General features: G+C 41.4%; 1 protein-coding gene across 1 annotated transcript in view; it reads left to right on the forward strand.

Annotated features, from left to right (window-relative positions):
- PIK3C2G (phosphatidylinositol-4-phosphate 3-kinase catalytic subunit type 2 gamma) overlaps positions 1–25,794 on the forward strand; it is a 2,201,800-nt gene that overhangs the window by 1,747,672 nt on the left and 428,334 nt on the right. The window contains exon 24 of the mRNA XM_078674033.1: positions 6,868–7,004. Coding sequence (XP_078530159.1) covers positions 6,868–7,004 — 137 coding nt within the window. The remainder of the gene's footprint in view (positions 1–6,867; positions 7,005–25,794) is intronic.

Genomic DNA, 25,794 nt, shown 5'->3' on the forward strand with positions numbered 1-25,794 from the left:
CAAAGAGAGACAGTATGGATAAAGAGACTTAATGCCTGCCAGCCAAGAGGCCTGAATGACAGGATTGAATATAGTTGTTTCCTCTAACCCATGTGTTGTCTTGCTTGCTGTTAGCAATTTTCCTGACTCTATTGTTCCTTCGTTTTACCTTCCTGTCTTAATCTTTTTAAATGTCCATTCGTGTGGCGTCATGTATACTTTTCTTAATTTGCATTACAGTTATGTCTGTTGGTTACCTGCCTTTCTTTTGATTGTTTTGCTCACCTTTTTAACCTTCATCCCTATACACTCTTTTAGTTTCTTTCATCTCACTATTTTATCTTTGATTACTTTTGCCCTGTCCAGTTTATCTTTTGACACTTGTTTTATTTTCCACAATTCGTAGGTTTGTTCATACCGTGGTTCACCCTATTTTAGTGTTGTATTTAATACATTATACACTTGGTTCCGCAACCTTCCTGCAATGTCTACCTTACTTCGTTTATAATTGAAGATGAACCCTTTGGGTTGATAGACCATTCCAAGATGGCCACCGTTATGAGGTTATACACTCAGTTTACCATTTCCTGTAATTTGTTTGCGTTATACTTTATCCATTGTTATATACCTTTTGTAATTTAAATTTTGTATCCCGTTCTGGGGCCTCGCTTTATATTGTTTACTCCTTACGATTCCATCAGTAGAGTGTTTTCTCTCTTTCTCTTTTTCACCTTGGTCCGTCTTTCATTTCCTTTACCTCTACTTACTTCCGTGTTTCTTCACGGCACGCTGACCTACGAGCTAAAATCGGTTAGGTGTTTCTCTTACGCATTTTACCTGGTAAGCTTCTAACTTGGATTATTTCCTTATAGTTCACTTACATGGGCATGCTATCGATAATGCGACCCGCTGCATTCGGGATTATCTCACCGCCAATTACTATCACGGGCCACGCTCTTGCGATTCTCACATTGTGTACTCTGGTTAGTTATCATGGGCTTTACGGTTTCACTGCTTTCTTTAAGTGTGCATCTTTTTTCTTTTGAGTGATTAGGCCCGTTTTTTACCCTTTAAATCACGTGGCTTTCATACTAATGCACCCATACTTTGGCTCGACTTCACATTCTAACCTTCGGTTGCTCTTAGAGTTCATTTACTTTGGTGCTGTTGTTCTGTACTCCATTCACTGTGACACCCACCTTTACCATCAACCCACTGTTTTGGACATTTACCCAGTTGTTTCCTTGACTAGTTATCATCTAACGATGTATATATACTGTGGCTGATAGCTCCCCTTCCTGATACTAAGCTTTTTACTTTCAGATTGTAAATTATCCCCTGACGAAGGGCTATGTCCCGAAATGCATAGGGACACTATTGATACAATTGGATGCTGTTGAACCATAAATTGCGTGTACAGTTTTGCCATACAGTCACTATGAGGCAATATGTGACCTACATAATAAATTCATCCTGAAATGGATTACTGATCATAAAGACATTGTTGTGTACTCCTATTTTGATCACTTCGATTGGAATGCATGTAAAGGAGCCCTAGTCTCCAACCGAAGTGCCACAGGAAGCAGTGCAGGCGTTTCCTACACTCCCCTTATACTTGATCCTGATAATACCACAGCAGGTGGAAACAGTCCTGCTGACCTGACGGTAAAAAGAAAGTGAGGTATCTATCAGAACCCCCAGATTCCTGGCGAATTGAGAGGGAAGGGGACAATCCCCAAGGGAGGCCGGCCACCAGTCGTTCAACCTGACGTCTTGATTGCCCCCAAAAATCAGGACCTTTGTCTTCTCTCCGTTTAGCTTTAAAAAATTCTGGATCATCCATTGGGATACTGCCTCCATATAATTCCTGAAATTCAGGGCAGAGTCACTCACAGACTGCGTGAGGGAGACCATAATTTGGGTGTCGTCGGCATAAGACAAGACCTCAAGCCCAAAATATCTTACTACCCTGGCAAGTGCGGCCACATAGATCTTAAAGAGTGTGGGACTTAAAGAAGATCCCTGGGGGACCCCACACTGCACAGGTTTAGAGGGAGACAGAAATTCGCCCAACTTCACCCTTTGTTCTCTTTGATTGAGGAAAGAGGCCAAGAGGCTCAGGGCTGGGCCTCCGACTCTTATCTCCCTAAGCCGAGAAACCAGGATAGAGGGAGACAGGGTGTCGAAGGCCGCTGTAAGGTCGAGCAGGACCAGTATGGCCCTTATCGACCTTCGATCGGATGTTGTTAATGACCACAGTAAGGGCAGATTCAGTACTGTGGGCTCTTCGGAAGCCATGTTGCGAGGCATCTAGCAGGCTGGAATCATCCAAAAAGGAGCTTAGGTGGCAATTAAGATGAGATTCAAATATTTTTGAGGGGGCAGGTAGAAACTAGATAGGTTGGAAGTTTTTCAACACCCCAGGGTCCAAAGAGGCCTTCTTCGGGAGAGGTGTAACGACCGCCATTTTCCATGAAGGAGGGAAGATTCCCTCCGTGATTGCTAAATTCATCACCTCTAGAAGGGGGGAATAGCCACTTCCCTACAGGCCTTCAAGACCTTGAGCGGACAAGGGTCCAGAGGGGAGCCAGATTTGGTATTGTCAAGGAGCTGATTGATCACCTTCAAGGTAAGGAGAGGGAAATAAAAGAAGCTAGCGCAGGACTCATTCACCCGAGACCCAGCTGTGGGAAGGGCAGGGGAGGAAGGGGAACCCAGCTCAAGATTGAGGGATTCAAGGGAGTCATAGATATCTACAATTTTGGTGTGGAAGAAAATTGAGATTCTGTCACAAAGCTCCTGGGTTTCCACTATGGGATCCACAGCCTGGGGGACGGAGAGGGAGTCTATAATCTTAAACAGGTCTCTGGGAGAGTTCAAAGAGGCGGTCAAATTAACAAAATAAGCCCTTTTTTCATCGATTATTGCTAGCTTGTATTCTTTTAGGAGACATTTGTGTTGTTCCTTGTCCATGGGGTCAAGATGAGCCCGCCAGTGCCTCTCCTGTTTTCTGCATCCCTGCCTTAGCAGTCTGAGTCTATCTGAGAACCAGGGTGCTGAAGGGCTCTTTCTACCAAAGTAATGCTGTTTGGCAGGGGCCGGGATGTCCACGGCCCCCGCAATGGTGTTAGAAAATTCCAAAGCAGCGGAGTTGGTGTCCCTCTTTGTAACAGGCCTAAGTCTATTCATAAATGGGGCAAGATTCTCATTATTAATCTGCTTAAAATTCCTTCTGAGTTCCCATTTCTTGGGGTCCGAGAGGGAAGAGACAGTATGATGGACTTTAAACTCCAGAGGCACGGCCAAATGATCAGACCAGGCAAGAGGGATAGGGGTGCCTGCCTTCAGTCTAGGATCATTGGAGAAAACTCCATCAAGCATGTGGCCTGCTACATGAGTCGGGCTATCAACAAGTTGAGTCAGGCCGCATGAATCCAGGGTTTCAACCAGGGAAAGGGTGTCTCTGGAACTCATATTTTCCAGATGGAAAATAAAATCACCTAAAAGGGTGAGGTTAGATCTATCGATAAAAGATTCTAACACCTTCATCAAATCTTGACTAAAGGTAGATCTGGGACCTGGAGGTCTGTAGAAAAAGAGGCCAGAGAAAGAAACTGAGGGAGTAGAGTTAATGGAGAAGTACATGGCCTGAAAAGAATGTGAGGGAGTAGAGAGGTGCTCGGTTCAACAAATGGAAGAGCTTTTATGTAGTATTCCTAGACCTCCTCCCCTTCGCCCAGTTCTATCCATCCTCGTCAGGGCATAGCCCTTAGGGATTGCATCAATGAGATCAGGACCTGAGGATTCCGAAGCCCAAGTTTCAGTAATAAATACCCAGGAGGGTTTCCTTAATGAGACAAAGTCTTTGAAGACAATGTTATTTTTAATTAAAGATCTCGCATTAATAAGAAAGCCTTCTTCAGTAACCTAGGGGGGGGGACTTACACACCCCAGTTTCCAGCTGCACCTTCAAAGCATTCGGTGTTTTAGGGCAACTAGAATTGCATCTGCAACAAAAAGTGCCTAAGAAAGCCTCAGGGCAGAGAGAGTAATGGCATGGCTTTCTGAGCGGGTTTAGTGCCAATAGCGCTTGGGTTGAGTAGAAGGCGCTTACTTGAGCAAGGGTAGGGAGGGGGCCAGCATCCCTGGCCCCTGGCGCGAACTCAGCACGGACGGACACAGACGGGCTTGACTTAGGCCCGACTTCGGCGCGCGCCCGCTGCGCGCGTCCGCTGAGCGCAAAGGAAACCATGGAACCTAAATAAGGTGGCGCTTCCATGGCGAGCAGCGCCTGACCCTCTGTGACCAATGAGGGCAGGGACTCCAAATGTATGCCGGCGCCCTCCACAACAAATGGGAAAACCCGTGGTGGACTGGGTCACTGGCAAGAATAGCGGGAGGCGAGGGCGGAGAGCCTCTAGCAGGTAGGAGTTAGCAGGAGAGTGTGCAAAAGAAGCAGAATGAACATTTTAAAATACACAACAGTTTTAAAAAAGCTACATAGTAATCATGTGGCAAAGTAAATTTTTAAAGGAAGCAGCAGTTTTTAAGGACGAAGCATCGTAATCATGCACTCAGCGAATTTCAGACAAACAGGCACTGTTCAAATCCATGGAGCCTAAATAAGGTGGCGCTTGAATGGCGAGCAGCGCGTGACCCTCCATGACCAATGAGGGCAGGGACTCCAAATGTATGCCGGCGCCCTCCAAAACAAACGAGAAAACCCGTGATGGACCGGGGCGCTGGCAAGAATAGCGGGAGGCGAGGGCGGAGAGCCTCTAGCAGGTAGGAGTCAGCAGGAGAGTGTGCAAAAGAAGCCGAATGAACATTTTAAAATACACAACAGTTTTAAAAAAACGGCATAGTAATCATGTGACAAAGTTAATTTTTAAAGGAAGAAGCAGTTTTTAAGGACGAGGCATCGTAATCATGCACTCAGCGAATTTCAGGCAAACAGGCACTGTTCAAAACCATGGAGCCTAAATAAGGTGGCGCTTGAATGGCGAGCAGCGCGTGACCCTCCGTTACCAATGAGGGCAGGAACTTTTTAGGGCTAGGCATCGTAATTATGCACTCAGCGAATTTCAGAACTTTCTCTAACAGGAACATTAATCACCAGAGTTATCAAGACATTCTTACTGGTCTGAAAATGACTCAACACAAAAAGAAAGTCTGAATCTGTTGCTTTTAAATTCATAAGCTATTTCTATACATAGCACTCCTAGAGGTCAGTGCGAGGTGCTGCACTAGAGCTGACTCTGATGTAAAAAATGTATTTATTATCTCCAGGACCACGTTTTCAAGGTAGGGCATATTTGGCCTTTCCAGGAGTTCTTTTTTTTAGATGTTTTACAAGTATTATATAATTATTTATTTTTAGTTTAGAGAGCAATACAGATAACATTTATGCAATTGGATGTTCAATCTGAAATGAATTGGTGGGAAGAATAGCTATATCTCTGCAGTCTCAAATATTGGATTATAGGGCCAAATATATTAAGCATTTTAACTGTTACAAATGCTCCAATTCGGCTTTTGCTAATGTTAAAATGCTTTCTTAGATGTACGAACCCCTGTCTACAAGTTGGAAAACTTTTCAGACACCTATAGTGGGATTCCAAATGTAAAAGAATTAGGTGTGGGAAGGGTGTGTTGTACGTGCCCCTTTCAAATAATGACTTGGATTTTATATGAATCAATGTTTTGCGACTTAAATCCAGTCTCAAAATGTTGAAATTTTAGCTACACCTCATAGGGGATGGTAAAGCACTTGCAAATGGAAAGTGGTCTCCTTGGGTTGCCTTTCCCTTTGTGAATGTAAAAAAATGTTGCTCCAGTGGTCCAACTTTTCAACTTAAAAAAGAAATACAACTTTTCTTGTCATGAAAAAAAGCTTGCATTAAAATAAAAAGTTAGTTTTACTTAAAGGCAATCACAGACAAGGTGGTCTGCTGATTCAAGCAGGCCTCCATACCTGCATTGGGCTCCAATCGTAATAAGTTGCCATTTGCAAGGTACCACATTATCATTCATGCGGTCGGTCAGATTTGAATTTTAACTCAGAGCTGACCTATTAGTCGTTTGTTTCTTAAAATCCATTACTGCTCAGAAATACTGAGCGCAATTTGCGCTCAGTATATTGCACCCAGTAAATAGTACGTCAGTGAAATGAGTCCCTGTTGTTCATCATATCTAGCTCACTGATTTGTAGAACCAATCACAGCTGTTCTAACATTCCCACTCATTTGACATTGCTCATTACCATGTGGCGTCTAATCACTTTAACAATCGGACGCATCCATTTTAGCACTAACGGAAATATTGACGTTCGTGAGGCAGTGTTACCAGTACGCCAACGAGGAACTACGCTAGTGCAATTTAGTGGGAAACCCCACAAAATACTTTTAGGCCAATAATCGAGAACTTCGAAAGGCTATGCTTGTATATTGAAACTCCACACACATCTGAAATACACATTCATATTTAAGAAATTCTATGCAGGAGCACTGAACAGGCCGATGTAGTGAATGACCTCAGAGCAGAAGTGCAAACATCTGTGTCAGCGGGCAGCACGACTCTCTCGAGTAGGCTGTTATTAAAACTAATGTTAACGTTATTTTCTGTGATGTCGTTTAGAGATCCTGCCCACTTGCTGACATTGGGTTCATAATTCACCCTAGTTTGAAACATGGTAATTTAAAAGCTTTGCGAATACTTTGGCTGCAAAGTTGTCATTTGCGTATTAAGCACGATTTACTTTTGAAATGACGATGGACGAATATTTTTGGCATTTTATTATAAAGGTTTTCTTTAATGCATACGCTTTCCTACATTACTTTGCCCTTCAGTGGTCCAGCTGTTTCATGTGACCTTCTTTTTCCTAATTAGGCCTCGTTCTGATGGTTCCAGATGCCACCACCCTGGCAAAAATCCACAGGAATTCAGGAATTATAGGGCCATTAAAGGAAAGCACAATTCAAAAATGGTTTAATCAAAAACACCCTATGCAAGCCAATTACCAAAAGGTATGTTAAATATAAATGTGCTCTAGTTAGCGGGTTTTTTGTTGTTGCAGTTTTTACAAAAAATGTTGCCCTATGTGTTTAATGCATGCACAAGTAGAGAATGGATTAAGTTGGTCCTAGGTATAAAAAAAAAAAAAAACATTAAGACAATAAAACAGGGCTAAATTCTAGAGTGCATTTCATTTCAAGACTGATTTACGATCTATTAAAAAGTAATTAAATAATCAAAAATGCATTATTTTGAGTAGTCAAGCAGATAAGTTTCGTCGAAGTCTTATGATCAAAGTAACCCGATATAGAGATAGACGATGATACTACTATTTAGTGTTGGTACTCTTGGCAATACATGGAATACTGCGGCAGCTAACAATAGGTATCAATTGAAAACATAAGCTATTGGCAGGAGAAATCTAGGTGGATGACTTTGGCAACAGGGGAGAACGATTAGCATTACCTGTTGCAAGTGTTGCCAGCGTGCCATTGACAGAAGGGGAGAAGGAGGGTAAATTTCAAGTTATTCCAGTGAAATGTAATGAGAGCAAAAAAAAATCTTAGTATTGCTAAAACAATTTTTGTACAGAAACACTTTCCATAGAACAACGACATTGAATGATGTCTACCAGAGTTATAGTATAGCACAGCATTTAGAGTGTATTTGTGTAAACCACGTCCAAGGTGAAATCTGTTGGGAATGACCATGCTGGACCCTGAAAATGTTGCCTTGACTGATTCAATTGGCTGAAGATTTCTGTGAGCTTTCCTGCTGCTAACCAGTGGTAACGTTAAATCTCTGTGTCTAGTATTCAAAGCCTTGCATGGAAAAGGACCGACTTCTTTTCAGCAAATGTTTGAGTGGTACGTTCCGGGCAGAGAGCTCCGCTCTTCGAGAGGAATGTCAATTAAAGTACCACGCTTCAACAAAGTTAGAGCAGGGGGCAGAACATTTGGGGTGGCTGCAGCCAGGCTGTGGAACACTTTACCTCTTGAACTGCGGCAAAACAAGGAGCTGCTTGCGTTCAGAAAGAACCTTGAAACCTGGCTATTCCCTAAGAACTAGGCCTGCGCATTGACCCCTCCTGTGTTGATATGGTCTCGGAGTTACTAGCGCCAAGATGCCTGTTAGGTGGTAGTGCGCTTTAGAAATTGTATAAATAAATATATATAAATATAAATATGAAAGTGGCATACCTCTCACTGGCATATTGAACTTAGCTATAAGTCCCCTTTTATATGGCTCCAAAGTGTATCAGTAAGTGAAGTATCACCGCTAAGCTGCAGCATCCAATGTGCCACCTACTGCAGCGATAATACAAACATGACATGAGTAGTCTGTGTAAGTTTAAATCGCAAATTTAACCTGTCAAAATAACCTCTTTTGACTGGACTAAAAACCTTCCTTTTAAATAGTAGTAAGTCACCCCTAACTAGGCTTCACTGCCCATAATGCAGGCGGAGTGGTAAAGTAGGATATGGAAAAGTCTAATGTTAGACTTGTCCTTACAGTGAAAATACCCTGAACGCTATTTGTCATTTTTGGGCTTTTTGAAATGTTTATTACAACCCCAATTCACTGGTGAAGGTGGATTTGTAATAAATATCATTGAAAATGGACTTTCAGAAATGTATCTTGTCCCTGCCTAAAGCCTCTAGAGGCTAATTTGCATGATCTTCAGCTGTCACTCATGAGCTTAATAGCACTTTTGATGAGGTGTGAACTTACTCCAAGAGCTGAGATAAAGACCTTGCATGTGAGGGTGTATTCTGTTCCTCTGGCAGGATGACTATCTGGGCTAGGCCCAGGAGCTTAATTACTGCAAAGAGGCCTACCATGTCACAGACCAATAAAACACTTGGTCTGCCCCTTCCTATCTCCCTCTTATCAGCCAGGCACACATCCCAGATGGGCCGACCCAGAACATGATTTTGAGGGACCACAGAGGGTGGGTTGCTCATTTCCCTGGCCACACCTCTGGAGTCGGAACAGGATATCTGAACAGGGGATGAGAGGTTCTGCCATCTTGGTTTTAGGTAGAAAGAGGCCATCAAGGGTTTGTTTGCAGTAGGGCACACAGGAAATGCCGGACAAGTGGGTAGGGCCATCCATGGGAACTTATGCCACTTTGGTCAGAGAGTAGCCAGGAGTTTCCCCCAACTACAGGCTGGTGCCAGGCATAAATGTCTCACCCACAGTACCCTTCTCAGAGGACTTTCTGGACCTGTGAAAGAGCAGAAAAGGACTCAACCTGCTATCTGTCCTGGAAAGAGCCCTGTAGACTGGACCTCCTCCCCTCCTTGTACAGAGATCAAATAATTTGACTCTAAGGCCATAAGGCTGATCTTCCTTTCAAGCTAGAGCAACATAACAAGCTACAAGTGGCCTTCTCTGCAATGAGCCAACAGACCAGTTTCAACTGGACCTGCCATGGACCCTGCTGCTAGCCTATGTTGGGGTTTTGCTGGAGCCGCAAGTGCTGTCCCTAACGTTCAGGACCCATGGCTGTACTCCTTCTAACTTTTCCTTACTTAAAAACCTTTTGGCTTTAAAGACCTCCAGGGGACTGGGACCAACCTGCCATGCTTTTCCAATGAAGGTGCATTTCCAATGGTCCAAAGATTCAGGTTGCTCCTGCTCTGTGCATGTCTGCCGAATCAAATTCTATTTAGCGGGTAATCGTGGCAAAAGTATCTGGCCTTGAGGAGCCTTCTTTGGCTAGCAGCTTGCAGCCTTGCTCCACTGGAAGAATACGAGCTCCAAACAAGTGACAAGTTGGGAGTAGAAAGCTTCATTGGACAAAAGATTGGAAAGTATACGGCTGGCTAGGAGCCTTATCTTGGTGTGGGTTAGAAGTTTCCCCCACACTTAGCTTTCACACAAAAAGTCAATGGCTTCCCCAAGACCTCGCGCAGCGGTTATCCAGCGGTGTGCAGATTGCTACCTTTCTTCGCTGAAAATATTTTACTTCCATTTCAAAGAGTTAGACAAAGGTAAAATTTACGACTGTATCTGATCTGGCTTTTGTATCTGACTCATCGCAGTTAATAAATAAAAAATAAAATAAATTAACTTGTTCCTAGGTATTGGTCAAGTGCAACCAAAGGACTGTGGTAGGGGTGTAATGCTTTTTGGTGCTATTTTTCACATTTAAACTTTAGAAGAGCAGAATTGCGTTTTCCCTTATTGTATTCCTGTCACTTTGGTGTCATTTAGTTTATTAAAATCTACTTTATTTTCTACATTTGATTAAGATTTTATTCTATTGTGTGAACTAAAACTAATGCCACAATTGTTTTTACAGAACACAATCTAATAATTTCCTTTCTATTAAATGTCCATTAGATTGCTGCTGACCCATACAGTTAATGTTACTGCAAGTACCTTCTGTTTTGCTAGTATATTTTTCCTGCACATTGGTTTTTTCCCGCGTCTCCTCATATGCTAGATCTCCAGATTTTGAGAGTACATCAATGAGTATGGTTCTCATTTAAATTTTGGCGGCCGCCACCAGTAGACCGCCCATACATTTTTGCGCTGCCCCATGTAAGAAAATTGATTATTATTTGGGGAGGATGCGTGTATGTACAGTAATCGATTGATTACTTTTAAGTACTATTTATTCCAATAAGAGCACCACCTTGTCAGATGTCTTTCTTCTACTAGCTTTTCTCCACAACTGTCACAGTGTTCTACCCCACCATTTCAAACTGGAATAGGGAATGGGCATCATGAGAGCCCAGCACCAGCAAAAGTAAACACAACACATCATCCTTCCTTATAAATAATACAAATGAAATAAACATCATAACGTAAACGAAGAAGAAATAGACACAAAACTATTTACATAGAAATAGCATACAGTAAAATGCAAATAATATAACAATACAAGATTTCCCTAACAAATTAGAACATCATCCACACTAATGTAACACAGAATAAAATATGACCTATGTGATATAATCAGACATCCATACTGGCTTCTTTCAAAGCCTCTTCTCTCCAGAATTTACCTATTTTCTATTACCTTGAACAGAGCTCCCATCATTCACTCAATTCATCATCTTGCACTCTAGATTGTCTCACTAGTTCTCCAACCTCACATTGAGAATCCATGTCCCTCTCTAAATCTCTGAAAATGTTATACTGTGCCTTTTTGTATACTTGTTTTACAGCCTTAAGACTGGCAATTCTCATAAGGTTCAAAACCTTTCCACCATTCAGTCTCACAGCAATTTTTATAACATCTATGACATCATCGGGGCCAGAAAATGGACTCACCTTTTTTTCCACTCAACAAGGCTTCTTTACTGTGACCCACATTCCAATTGTGATGTTCGAACCCTCAACTGACCCCCTTCTACAATCATACCTTCTTGTGTATTTGTAACTCCAAATAATCATCGTCAGTTCCTGAAATTTGGATGTCACCTTTAGGCACTCTATTAAATCGCTCAATCATGTTATTCCAACTGGGATTATAAAGGGATGTAGTGTGAGGTTTTATACCAACTCTACTGAAATACCCCATAGCTTTTCCTCATAAAAGTTCTACACCATTAGCTGTGATAATCAGAATGGGTACCCCCTCCTCTGTGAACACACTGTCCAGAAAATACAGAACAGTATTGGTGTCCACCTTGTCTACAATCTTTACAGCAGGCCATTTAGAAAATACATCTATGGCGAAATTACTAAATTTTACCCCGATGGGGTACATAATGTCCCCTGCAATAGTCTCTCATGGGTTTTTCCGAAGGCATGGTTCACTAATGTGAGGCCTTAAAGTTTTTATGATCTGTCCTTTTTGGACAGACTGCTTAGTTCTCACAATACCTCCATGTCCCTCATGGCATTGCATGGTAATCAGCCTTGTTATTTTGTTGGGAGGAGCACCCTATCACCTCTCCACAAAATGCCATTAACATAGGCCCGAAACACCTCAAGTGAACCTTTAGTAGGCCAACCCTTTTTCATATATCTAAGAACATCCTGCAGTACCCCGTCATTCACATGTTTGTCGACACAAGTTTTACTTTTCAATGAAAGGTATGCCTTCATCGTGTACTAGAGCTATGTAAAATTCAACCGATTCTCCACTCACATCTTCTCTTATTTGCAAAGGTATTCTTGATAAAAAAACTGCTGACGTTGTCTTTGCCTGGAACATAAAATATCTTGTTTAAAAAATCCAGAAGTCTCATAGACATTCCAGTGATATGTGCTGATGCTTTAATCATGCCATCAGTAGTATGTAACCTGACCAATGGTAAGGGAACACTTCACAACTCACACTTTTTACCCCACACAAAAGATCTAAAATGCACCACCAAACTCGTTTCCACACTCCTTACACCAATCAAATTTACTTTTGTTTTTAAGTAACTGTCTACTATAAAATGCTCTGCAAGAAAAATTCCTTTTTTACTTAGTGTAAAATTCTGTGAGACCTAATAAAGACAGTAAAATATCTTTACTTAACGGAGCAGTTGCTAATTGTATCACTTCCACCAACTCCGGTTTTGGTTTAACACCATCGACACTCAAAACATGACCCAAATATGTCACAGATTTTACAGCAAATTTACATTTGGAATACATCAAAGTCAAAGCCCTCTAATCCAAAATTCCCAATACACACTCCAAAATGTGATTGTGTTCGTCTTTGTCCCTTCCATATATTAAGATATTGTCCTGGAAATACTGGACTTTTGGTATTTACCCAATTAGCGTATACATCAATCTGTGAAATATGGCAGCAGCTGATGCTAGCCTAAAAAAGCATCCTCTTGTATTGATAGCACTAGCACCCAATGGATGTTATGCAAGCAGTGTAACTCTTACAATTTTCTTGCAAAGCAATTTGCGATACACTGCTGAGAGTACTATTTTGAACAGAAAATTGACATGCTTAACTGAAGCCAACATCTCTGGTATCCAGGGCAAAGGAAATTGATGTGTCAACATATTAATATTTAGGTGCTGTAGATCAATACACAATCTGATATTTTCATTGGCACATCGGGCCACCAAAATTGGGGAAACCCATTCGGATGATTCTATTTGTTGTTTTTATTATATCGTCTTCAACCAATTTGTCCAGTTCTTTCTCAACTTCTTTTCTGATAGGAATGTTCCTTGCCTTATTCACTTTAGGACACACATCCTTTTTTTTAACACAATACCTTGTTCAAAGTCAGTTAACCCACCAATCTTCCCACTGAACACATTAGGAAACTTTTTAAGCATGGCATTGCCTGTGAACTCTTCTTCATCCACAACCATTACCAGCTCTTGGCTTTTAGGATTTAACATCTTATGCAGTTCTCCTTGATTGCACTAGCCTAATACTGAGGGTCTCTTTCTTGCCTCATACAGCTTACCAATAGTTTCACGATTTTCAAACCTAAAATCCAATATGTGATAATCCCTCGTTGCAATTCTTTTTCCTGAGTATCCCTCCGGATTAATATCAGGTTGTTCTAATTTACTTCCCAACTTATAAACAAACTTGAACTTCCATTTATTTTTATTAATAATGGGTATAAGGAGGCCCTGAATCAGCATTAAATTGTATACCAATGCCCCCAATAGTCATGTCACATAAAAGTGTTTTCTTAATCATTACATTGTCAACATTAAATATCTTGTTTTCCCCCTCTTTCATATTTAAAACAAACCTTTCATCCATTGTGTGTAATATGCAGATGTTTCTTCCTCACTTGCATCGCCCTAAGCCACACACTTTTTCTGTTTCTTTTTCCTTCTACAAACTTTAGAAAAATGTCCTAACATCCCACAGTTGGAACATTTTTGTTTAAGGGCCGAACAGGTTTTGCTATTTGCAAGATGCGTTTTACTATCACACCGAAAACATCTCCAATCCACTTGTTTGCTTCATATTACTTCTCTCTGTTCTTTTCATGCTGCTTTGGTAACTGTTGTCTGGAATCCACCTTTTTCTGTGCAGGTTTGTTCATCACCTTACCTATACACTCTTCACATTATACATTAGAATCTGCTTGTATTACTTCAGTACTTCTGCTTGAAATCTCTGCATTTCTGACAATAGCTAAAATATGCTGTAAATGTTCATCTCCATTAACCCACAACCTTTCTTGTACAGATGGAGCCTACACATGCACTGCAACTTGATCTCTTATTAAATCTTCCTGTAGAGACCCAAACATACAATTTAGCGTCAATGTTCTTGACGCACCTACTTAATTGTCGATGGACTCATCAGTCTCTCTTTTTCTTTGAATAACGTATGCCTTATGATACCTATGCATACCTTAGGAGAGCAAATACTGTCGAAATCCGCAACGGGACAATCAAAAAAATTCCACCCCTATCCCCACCAATCTCCTCAGTCATATGCTCTGAAGATTTTAAACCCTCAGGACCAACAAAATGTAGATTTTATTAAAAATCTATTCCGCAGACATTTTTCCTTGTTGATCAACCGTGTCTATATAGTTCAAGAAAAAGGCTTTTCATTCAGCCCACTTCATACACGGTACGCCTCCTGCAGACCAGAAAGATTGTGGTTGAGCCAAGGAAACATTTTGAGCACACATATTTTGGCAGCCGGAGGACTAATTCACTGTGACCAAGAAACAGTGTCCGTTCTTCCCTCCCGTCTCCTATGTAAGTATAAATGAGGCAAGGGACTGGTTCACTGTTTGGCAAGTGTATGAATACAAATGAGGCAAAGAACAAATTCACTGTATGGCAAGTGTCCGCTTTTCACCCTCTCTACAAATGTAATCGCTTTAAAAAACTTTAACAATACCTTGAAAATGTGCCTTCAGTAGTAGAACATTATGGGTAGGAATGCACAGCTTAAATATAAAGGTGTTGTTAAAATTGACAAAACGGACGGAAAACATACTTTATTCCAATGAAAATTACATTCCAAAATGGCAGCATGTTGCACACAAAATAAAAAACTGTGAAAGTGTAGACCGCATTTACAACACATCGAAAATGGCACTAGGCAGCGTAAACATAGGCCGCATAGGCCACGCTGGCAATTCGCAACATGGATGCAGTGATGTGTACGACCAAGGAATGAGCGTGCGCCCCCAGCAGTTCAAAAGCAATTAACAGCCAACTACTAATAGTCGTAAGTCACTAAATAATCTTGAAAAATTGAAACCTCTTCAGCCTAAGATAAGATGCAAATCTTTTCACCAAAATATAAATCACTGAGTTGTAGAAGAGTGGATCTAGAGGATATAAACCAGTTTCTTGCGAGCCAGCTTAAATTCCTTAAAGTAGCATGAAGATTCACTAGGGTGATGCTCTAGCTCGTTGCTATATTGTAAAGCAATCAATTTTAGCAAAGGATCACTTTTTTCTACCGGCTTGTCCCCATTACTGTTGAGTTGTCCCACTTCACATTTGCAAACTGGAATACGGGGTGCGCCTCATGAGAGTGTGGCACAAGCAAACATAAACACAACAGTGTGCTTCCCAGGTAATAAGCCCAAAATCCTGCCAGGTCCAGCAAACAAGTAAAATAAATAAACCTGGGCTCAACAGCTATTGCACAAAATAACAGGCGTATCTCAACAAAAAGTCTGTAAAGTATTTATCAATACAGATAAAAAGTCAAAACACAACACAAAAAACGTACAAACACTTTCTTAGAATTCAGAAAGCATTATTAAGAAAACTACCTCATGATCACTAAAATACAATGAGGGGAACCAGAGATAGGAATGTTTAAAGTTCAGGGCAAAATGCGCCAGTCAGAAATCTTTGTTTATGGTTGACCAGGACCTAAGTGCAATTTAGGATGACCATGGTCGACTGGAGTTCAGAGACCCCCAGCTGATTGTCCTGGTCAAAGATTTTACCTTCTGACTTAACGCCTTACTACGAGTTTGGCGGTCTTCCAGTGGGACCTCTGAGGAAGACCCCGTTCCAAGGAACTACTGGCCTTCCGTGATTCTTTGGGGTTGAAACGTCGAATTTTCATTCACCTTGACCTGTACTTTTAATTTACACCCAGATGGGGATGATGAAATGTGTATTCCTAGCATCTTGCTATTTGGGATTTGATTAGTCAGCAATTCAAACATTGTTAGACAGGCCTTCATCATTGTGAATATTGTAATTATCAGCACTTATATCCTTTCATTCCCGACGCATCATAAGCACTTCCTTGAGCACTTGTTTCACTTTACGTTCACTGGAGCAACCACTGACATTGTGAATTATGAATGAAATTATAATATAAAATTCAAGATAAATGCTCTATAATTTGCCAAGGTTCAATTAACTTGTTGAATGTGGGTGCATACTTAGATTCCTTACAAATATAGGTCGTTCGGACCACTTGTTTTATATACCATGACGGAGTGGAGGTCAAAGACCCCAAGCTGATTGTACTTGTCAAAGATTTTACTTTCTGACCGACAGCTTTATTACAAGTTTGGCCGTCTTCCAATGGGACCGCAACAGTGGTGGTCCCAGGAAGACCACCAAGCTAGTGGTAAGCCCGCCTGCTGGATTATGACTTTAATCCAGTGCCGGGCAGGTGTTGCTGCAATGACCTCATGACAGTAGGTGGGGAAACAATACATACCAAATAACACTCCCACATGACCTATATTGCTTCTATATGGGCCTACTAGGGCTCCTTCGGCTGACCGTTGCTATATTCATTAAATCATAAGCCTATACATACTGTTGTTTAATATTTTGTCAAATTGTAAAAACTTGTTTACATACTTTACCAGTGGTAATAGATTTTTTCATTTCATTCTGGAAAATTACATAATTAAAAACATATTCTGAGACCACCACAAGTCCATAAGTGCTTGTGTACAATTTTACCAAATAACACAAATCATAAAAATTGTTTGTCTAATGCAGATAGAACAAATAGACAATTATACAAATATGACAGCACATAAGTTAAAAATAAATCTACCCCTGAAGTCAACCTCACCTGACCATTCTCACCTCCAACATACCAACAATCTAACATTGCCTCATCTCAGATTTATGCTACCCAACCAATTACATACACTGATGGAATTAACGGCAGCTATATATCAAAATAATTTTCCGTTACGGTGTGTTTGTAGAATTGTATACTTGTTCTATCTGCATCAGACAATTGTCCCCCTCGCCCTCCACATGTACTCCAAGCCCAGATACAGCCGGGGGCCCTGTTAGGGCCCGCTTACCTGCACATCTGCCATCCTTCTAAGGCAGGGTCTCCGACAAGAAAAGGGCGGTGGATATGCAGGTCGTAATATGCTCGGTAGTGCCGGTTTTGGCACTGCCAGCATATTCAGGTCCTTTGCAGACCGCCGCTGCAACGGGATCTTTGATCGCCACAGAGGTGGCAGTCTTGTGGCAGTCCCATGGGTGCCTGTGGTCAGACTGCAGGGCCGTCATACTCGTAATAAAGCCCTCAGTCTCTGAAACGGAACTCAAAATCCTTCAGTAGTGCATGCCATAACTGGTGAAGTCCTCTCAAAGTCAGAAAGCCAATGAATGAGGTTCTGCTGAAACCTTTGTTTTTTCTTGGAAATCCTTGAAGTGGGAAAATGTAAGTTTAGTTGGGTTCTTTTTACACCTCTGCCCTGTCGCGATGAACAGCAGAGCAACCTTGGTACCTGTACTTGTCTAAGTCTCCTCAAAGTCAGCCACTTTTGCCATGTGTTTCCCTTCATGCTAAAGAGGTGTTGTAAGTTCAAACACTTTTTAATTCTCAATGTTCCAGACTTTAGACTTTCTGGAGCATCTACAGTGATCCTTTCTATGATTTCATGACTTTATGGACAGCAATTGAGGACAGAGCCGATTCCAGCAGAGTCACTAGCATTCCAATCCAGGTCCAGTTGTAAGTGGTCAATTGATCACTTTAGGAAAAAGGCTTTGTGTAACTAGTTTTGTCCCTGCAAACTGAACCTTGCAGTCTACATCGCAGTCTTTAGTACAGGTGGGATTAGGTCTAGCCCTACAGATTGCTGACAGCAGGTCTAATTCCATTTTGTTTGGGAAAATGGTAGGAACTGGTATGTAGTATGGCCTATTCTATATTTGGAGAACATCCCTACAGAGGTTTTTATGTAAATTAACTTTAAAAAAATGTTGGGAGCGCTCACCGGTGCGCGCCCCGGTACGCGTACCGGCAGCGCTACGGGAGTCCTCAATCTTGTGTTTCGGTAGATTTGAGACACAAGATGGAGGACAAACAACGTTGGGAATGAGTAAAAGGGGGCACGGTAGACACTCCCTGACCCCCTAAGTTTTCTGAGGGGGGCTTAGGAGGCCCATATAGGCCCCAAAATGTTTTTTTTTTAAATTTTCTCGGGGGGAGTGCCCGGTACGCCCACCGGGGAGCGTACCGGGGAGCGTAGTGTGGTGAAAAATAGTGAAAAAAGTTAGTGTAAAATAATTCTTTTGAGTGATCAGAGGTAGGGTAGCTGAGAAAAGAGCTTTTGGGTTATGTGGCTGATTTAGGTACCTATAAGTACATCCCACACACACCCACATGCACACACCCCACACACACACCCACACACACCTCACACACCCACACCTCCACCCACACCCAAACACCCCACACACCAACACCCACACACACACCTTACACACCCACACCCCGACCCACACCCACACAACCCACACAACCCACACCAGCACACACACCTCCCCCCTACACACACACACCTCACAGACACACCCCACACATCCCACCCCCCACACCTCCCCCCCCCCCACACATGGGGAAAACCCAGTGAAACAGTAAAATAATAATTTAAAGTGCTTAGAGGTAGGGTAGCTCTGAATAGAGTTGTTGTGTTGTGTGGGCGATTTAAGTACCAGCATGTAGGTACCAATACAGAGTCTTAAATTCAATGTACACACACACCCACACACACCTCACACACCCACACCTCCACCCACACCCAAACACCCCACACACCCACACCCACACACACACCTTACACACCCACACCCCCACCCACACAACCCACACACCCACACCCACACACACACACACACACCCCCCCACACACACACACCTCACAGACACACCCCACACATCCCCTCCCCACACATCCCCTCCCCACACCCCCCCCCACACATGGGGAAAACCCAGTGAAACAGTAAAATAATAATTTAAAGTGCTTAGAGGTAGGGTAGCTCTGAATAGAGTTGTTGTGTTGTGTGGGTGATTTAAGTACCAGCATGTAGGTACCAATACAGAGTCTTAAATTCAATGTACACACACACCCACACACACCTCACACACCCGCACCTCCACCCACACCCAAACACCCCACACGCCCACACACACAACTTACACACCCACACCCCCACCCACACCCACACAACCCACACCCACACACACACCTCCCCCAACACACACACACACCTCACAGACACACCCCACACATCCCCTCCCCACACCTCCCCCCCACACACATGGGGAAAACCCAGTGAAACAGTAAAATAATAATTTAAAGTGCTTAGAGGTAGGGTAGCTCTGAATAGAGTTGTTGTGTTGTATGGGTGTCTTAAATTTAATGTTCACCGTCTCCTCTGTAGATATTTTGCATGTTGTTACAGAAGTTATTGTGGTATATGGAATCTATACCATAGTCTCTCAGGAAAGCAGAAACAACATGGAGGCAGGAGATGAAAAACAGATGTCAAATACACATTGGAGATAATATAGTGGGAGAAAGGAAGTAACTATGAGCAAAATTATTATGTAACACAAAAAAGTTGCACAGTATACTATAAGTCTCACTTTATGTTATATTCATTTTGGTACTATTTCATGAATTACATATAAAAAAGAATAATGTCTAGAGCAATTTTTAATTAATAAATAAAAATGTATTGCTCTGATTTTTCAAAATTTAATAACACTTCCAACATTATTTCGTCAGGAATGTCCTCATTTTCAGTCCACGATTCGATTTCTTCCACACAATTAACTAATTCTTCGTCTAGAGACTGATCCATAAAGTCCAAGTCTTCCTCAGGATTGTTTTGAAGAACTATTTCGAAAGAAATATTTGCTTCTCCTTCCATTTTCTTGCTGTAAATTGCATTAAAAATAAATATATCAGTAGAGTTAGGGCAGTGTTGGGTTTAACTTGAGACAGGTACTTCTGAGTTTTTAACAGTGAAGTTATCTTTGGGCAGTGTATGGTATCAAGCAGGAAGTAGAAATATCAAAAAAGTGTATGTGAAGAAGCCTAAGTAATTTCATAATTATACCAGAGAAGCCTAACTCAATCCATAACTATAACAGAGAAGCCTATCTCAATCTATAACTATAACAGAGGGACAGTAAATAACTATCAGAAAACGTTTTTACAAATTAACTTAAAGTGCCCCTTACAAATTAACAACTTACCTTATTAAAAGGTGATGAAGATAAATGGAGAAAATTGTTTCAAGATGTACCTCAGGTAGGTGTAGTCAAAATGGCCGTGTTTCCCTCTCATTTTACATTTATATTCATGTACATAACCAATCAAATGTCAGGAAAAAATAGTAGAAAATGAAAGTAACATTTTAATTGGTTGTAAATCCTAACTCTTCATATGTGTTTTTGTCATGTAATTTACCTCACAATATTTAGACAGGGCTACAGGGCAAATGGCTCAATGGAATTCCACCAAATTTGGGAAAATGGTAGGGACTGGTATGTAGTATGGCCTATTCTATATTTGGTGAACATCTCTACAGAGGTTTTTATGTAAATTAACTTTTAAAAAACTTTTGGGAGCGCTCACCGGTGCGCGCCCCGGTACGCGTACCGGCAGCGCTACGGGAGTCCTCCATCTTGTGTTTCAGTAGATTTGAGACACAAGATGGAGGACAAACAACGTTGGGAATGGGTAAAAGGGGGCACGGTACACACTCCCTGACCCCCTAGGTTTTCTGAGGGGGGCTTAGGAGGCCCATATAGGCCCCAACACATTTTTTTTTTACATTTTCTCGGGGGGAGCGCCCGGTACGCGTACCTGGGAGCGTACCGGGGAGCATACTTTGGTGAAAAACAGTGAAAAAAGTTAGAGTAAAGTAATTGTTTTGAGTGATCAGAGGTAGGGTAGCCCTGAAAAGAGCTTTTGGGTTCTGTGGCTGATTTAGGTACCTACAAGTAGGTTCCAATTCACAGTCTTATATTCAGGAGGAATATTTGATTCCCCTCATCTGAGAAGTGCACACCATCTCCTCTGTAGATATCTTGCATGTTGTAACGCAAGTTATTGTTGTATATTGAACCCATTCCATAGTCTCTCATGTAAGCAGAAACAGATGTATTCACATGTTTCCGTGCTTTCTCAAATTGTGGACAAAATTGGTTGGACCACTTCCATTTCTGTCTTTAGCATATATTGGAAAATACCAAGGCAGTTTGAGGAAAAAGTGCCATCAATTGTTCAAAGGTGTCCTTTCAAAGCATGTCCAGACCTACCCCAGTCAAAGTGCCTAAGTCATTTCCACCAAAGTGCAGAATTATGAGGTGAGGGTGTGGCCGATGCAAAAAGGTTTTCACCAATGGTATCAATTGATGACATCTCAATCCTCTCTGGCCAATCCATTTAATGTTCACATTTGGTAAATCAAGGTTGTGAAAATTTCTGGTAGCTGCATACCTTTGAGCCCAGTGGATGTAGCTATGTCCAATAATCCAGACAGAATACATGGTAAGAGGAGGTTCTGGTGCAGTCAGATGAAGTGTGGGAATGAAATGGCAGTTGGAACGGTAGGAGTTTGCAAAAAAAACTGTGGAGTTTCAGTGCTCTTGAATCACAAGCAATGATTGGTGGATTCAGATAGTTGAAAACTGAAAGTTAAGGTACATGGTTCTGTTTTGTGAAAGAAGCAATTTGAATGGTTAAGAAAAAGTCATTTAAAGAAACATTGCACTGGATAAGCTGAGGTATTAAGAGGTCAAACATCCTTGCTAAGTTGAATTGCAACATTGTAGAATAAACTTTTAAACCTGAGAGCTCAGTGAGGAGGGAGTTGCTATGGTAACAGGTAGAAAGGGCTTAGGGGGGGAAGGGTGGTGATTTGAAAATAGAGAGGGGAGAGTTTTGATTGGTTACCATGAGGAATATGTGTGTAGAATTAGAGGTTCTCTGTGCCATTCATGGTTGCAGTGGCTGGAGTACATACCTTTTGCTCTGCTAAAGAAATATTGCTGTGTGTGTCTGACACTGTTCACAATCTCCTAAAGCATTTGTAAAGGTGAGTAATGATTCATTTAATATAGATAGAGAGTTGTATACTCTATGGAGAAGATTTGGAAGCAAATTGTGTTTTTTTTTAATGTTGCTTTGTGTCATGCGTTTTGATAATGCTTGGTAAAAAGTTTTTACTGCATAGAGGAATTGCATTTTGTAAAATTGTGAAGTTTCAGTAGTGACATGGAATGCTTGTACATAGGACCTGTGCTGTGTTTCTTAAATGTGATGTCAAAATGATTTTGGGGAAAATGAATGGCTTTTAAATTTTTTAGAAGGAATAAATAATGTCTGCATGCTTAAAGAAATAAATTTGACCGTTTCACAATGACGTTACCTGTGTTAACTCAGTGTAGGAAGCACATTGAGTTTCTTTGCATAGAGGAATTGTATTTAGTAAAATTGTGAAGTTTCAGTAGTGACATGGAATGCTTGTACATAGGACCTGTGCTGTGTTTCTTAAATGTGATGTCAAAAACGATTTTTGGGAAAATGAATGGCTTTTACATTTTTGAGAAGGAATAAATAGTGTCTGCATGCTGAAAGAAATACATTTGACCCTTTCACAATGATGTTACCTGTGTTAACTCAGTGTAGGAAGCACATTGAGTTTCTTTGCATAGAGGAATTGTATTTTGTAAAATTGTGAAGTTTTAGTAGTGACATGGAATGCTTGTACATAGAACCTGTGCTGTGTTTCTTAAATGTGCTGTCAAAAACGATTTTGGGGAAAATTAATGGCTTTTACATTTTTGCGAAGGAATAAATAGTGTCTGCATGCTGAAAGAAATAAATGTGACCCTTTCACAATGATGTTACCTGTGTTAACTCAGAGTAGGAAGCACATTGAGTTTCTTTGCTGTTGGTTTGTGTCATGTTTTTTGAGAATGGTTGAATTTCAGTAGTGAAATTGAATGCTTGTACATAGGACCTGTGCTGTGTTTCTTAAATGTGATGTGAAAAGCGATTTTGGGGAAAATGAATGGTTTTTACATTTTTGAGAAGGAATAAATAGTGTCTGCATGATTAAAGAAATACATTTGAACCTTTTACAATGATGTCACCTGTGTTACCTCATACTAGGAAGCACATTGAGCTTCTTTGCTGTTGGTTTGTGTCATGTTTTTTGATAATTCTTGGTATGAATATTTGCAAGATAGGGGATTTGTATTTTGTGAAATTGTGAAGTTTCAGTAGTGACATGGAATGCTTGTACATAGGACCTGTGCTGTGTTTCTTAAATGTGATGTCAAAAACGATTTTGGGGAAAATGAATGGCTTTTACATTTTTGAGAAGGAATAAATAGTGTCTGCATGATTAAAGAAATATATTTCAACGTTTCACAATAATGTCACCTGTGTTACCTCAGATTAGGAAGTAGATTGTGCAGACGAGGTGAGGCATGTCCAGAGGGACAGAGGAGGTGAGGCCTGTGTTCAAGACTGTAGTGGGAGAGAGGCCTTTCCTGGGGAGCGTAGGTGGTGAGGCCTGTGTCTAAGAGTGCAGTGGACTAGGCTTCATGTAGCCTATCCCCCACTGCACTCTTAGACACAGGTCTCACCTTCTTTGTACCCGTGCACAGACCTCTCTTCCACTACACTCTTCAATACAGGCCTCACCTCGTATGCACCCCTAGACAATCCTCACCTCATCTGCAACCCTGAATAGACTTCAACTAATCTGCATCCTTAGACAGGTCTCAGCTTATTTACACCCTTGGACATGCGTCACCTCATCTGCACCCAGTTACCATCAATTATACTCAATACATTGAGGCCTGTCCAGAGGACACAGATGAGGTAAGGCTTGTCCCAGGGTCAGAGGAGGTCAGTCCTCTCCACTGTACTCATGGACACTGAATGCTTGTACATAGGACCTGTGCTGTGTTTCTTAAATGTGATGTGAAAAACGATTTTGGGGAAAATGAATGGCTTTTACATTTTTTAGAAGGAATAAATAGTGTCTGCATGATTAAAGAAATACATTTCAACCTTTCACAATAATGTCACCCGTGTTACCTCAGATTAGGAAGTAGATTGTGCAGATGAGGTGAGGTATGTCCAGAGGGACAGAGGAGGTGAGGCCTGTGTTCAAGACTGTAGTGGGAGAGAGGCATTTCCTGGGGAGCGTAGGTGGTGAGGCCTGTGTCTAAGAGTGCAGTGGGCTAGGCTTCATGAAGCCTATCCCCCACTGCACTCTTAGACACAGGTCTCACCTTCTTTGTACCCGTGGACAGGCCTCTCTTCCACTACACTCTTCAATACAGGCCTCACCTCTTCTGCACCCCTAGACAATCCTCACCTCATCTGCAACCCTGAATAGACTTCAACTAATCTGCATCCTTAGACAGGCCTCAGCTTATTTACACCCTTGGACATGCGTCTCCTCATCTGCACTCAGTTACCATCAATTATACTCAATACATTGAGGCCTGTTCAGAGGACACAGATGAGGTAAGGCTTGTCCAAGGGTCAGAGGAGGTCAGTCCTCTCCACTGTACTCATGGACACTGAATGCTTGTACATAGGACCTGTACTGTGTGTCTAAAATGTTATTTAAAAAACGATTTTGGGGCAAATCAATGACTTTTAGATTTTTGAGAAGGAATAAATAGTGTCTGCATGATTAAAGAAATATATTTCAACCTTTCACAATAATGTCACATGTGTTACCTCAGATTAGGAAGTAGATTGTGCAGATGAGGTGAGGCATGTCCAGAGGTACAGAGGAGGTGAGGCCTATGTTCAAGACTGTAGTGGGAGAGAGGGCTTTCCTGGGAAGCATAGGGGGTGAAGCCTGTGTGTAAGAGTGCAGTGGACTAGACTTCATGAAGCCTATCCCCCACTGCACTTTTAGACACAGGTCTCACCTTCTTTGTACCTGTGGACAGACCTCTCTTCCACTACACTCTTCAATACAGGCCTCACCTCTTCTGCACCCCTGGAGAATCCTCACCTGATATGTAACCCTGAATAGACCGTTTGCTTTTTGTCATGGATTTGTTGTTTGTTAATAGTGGTCTATAATGTGCTATTTTTTTCTTTACCACAGATTGAGATCAAGATTTCAAGAGTAAGGAAATATGCCCTCAAGGCAGAGGAGAAGGAAAGATGATAAGCGGAAAAAAATCAAAAACAGCAACGGAATTACAGCACTCCTCTACAACAAATACTTCAAAAAACAGGAAAAAAGCTCCTGGTAAGACAACTAAGTCTTTCTTACGGAACATATGTAGATCAAAAGAAAATGTAGGACAGAATGTAGAAAAAGAGAAGGAGAGAGCAAATTTGAAAAGGAAGGAGAGGCCCTCAAAAAATGGTACAACTGGAGCAGGAGAGAATAATATGTATAGGAATAGAAGGCAGAATCAGTTTAGAGACATTCGTAAACAAATGTTTCGCAATAGGGTGGTTTTAAATTTGTTAAAAAACATTAGGAAAGGTAAACAGAGAGCTGCTTTTTATAAGAAAAAGAAAAGTGTAGAGAAGATTGTTGATCAGGCTTTTGAAGTTAAGAAAAAATTATTTATTTTAATAATCAATAGAATTAGGACAC

The sequence above is a fragment of the Lissotriton helveticus genome, chromosome 1_1 (genome assembly GCF_964261635.1).
Source record: "Lissotriton helveticus chromosome 1_1, aLisHel1.1, whole genome shotgun sequence".
Lineage (NCBI taxonomy): Eukaryota > Metazoa > Chordata > Amphibia > Caudata > Salamandridae > Lissotriton > Lissotriton helveticus.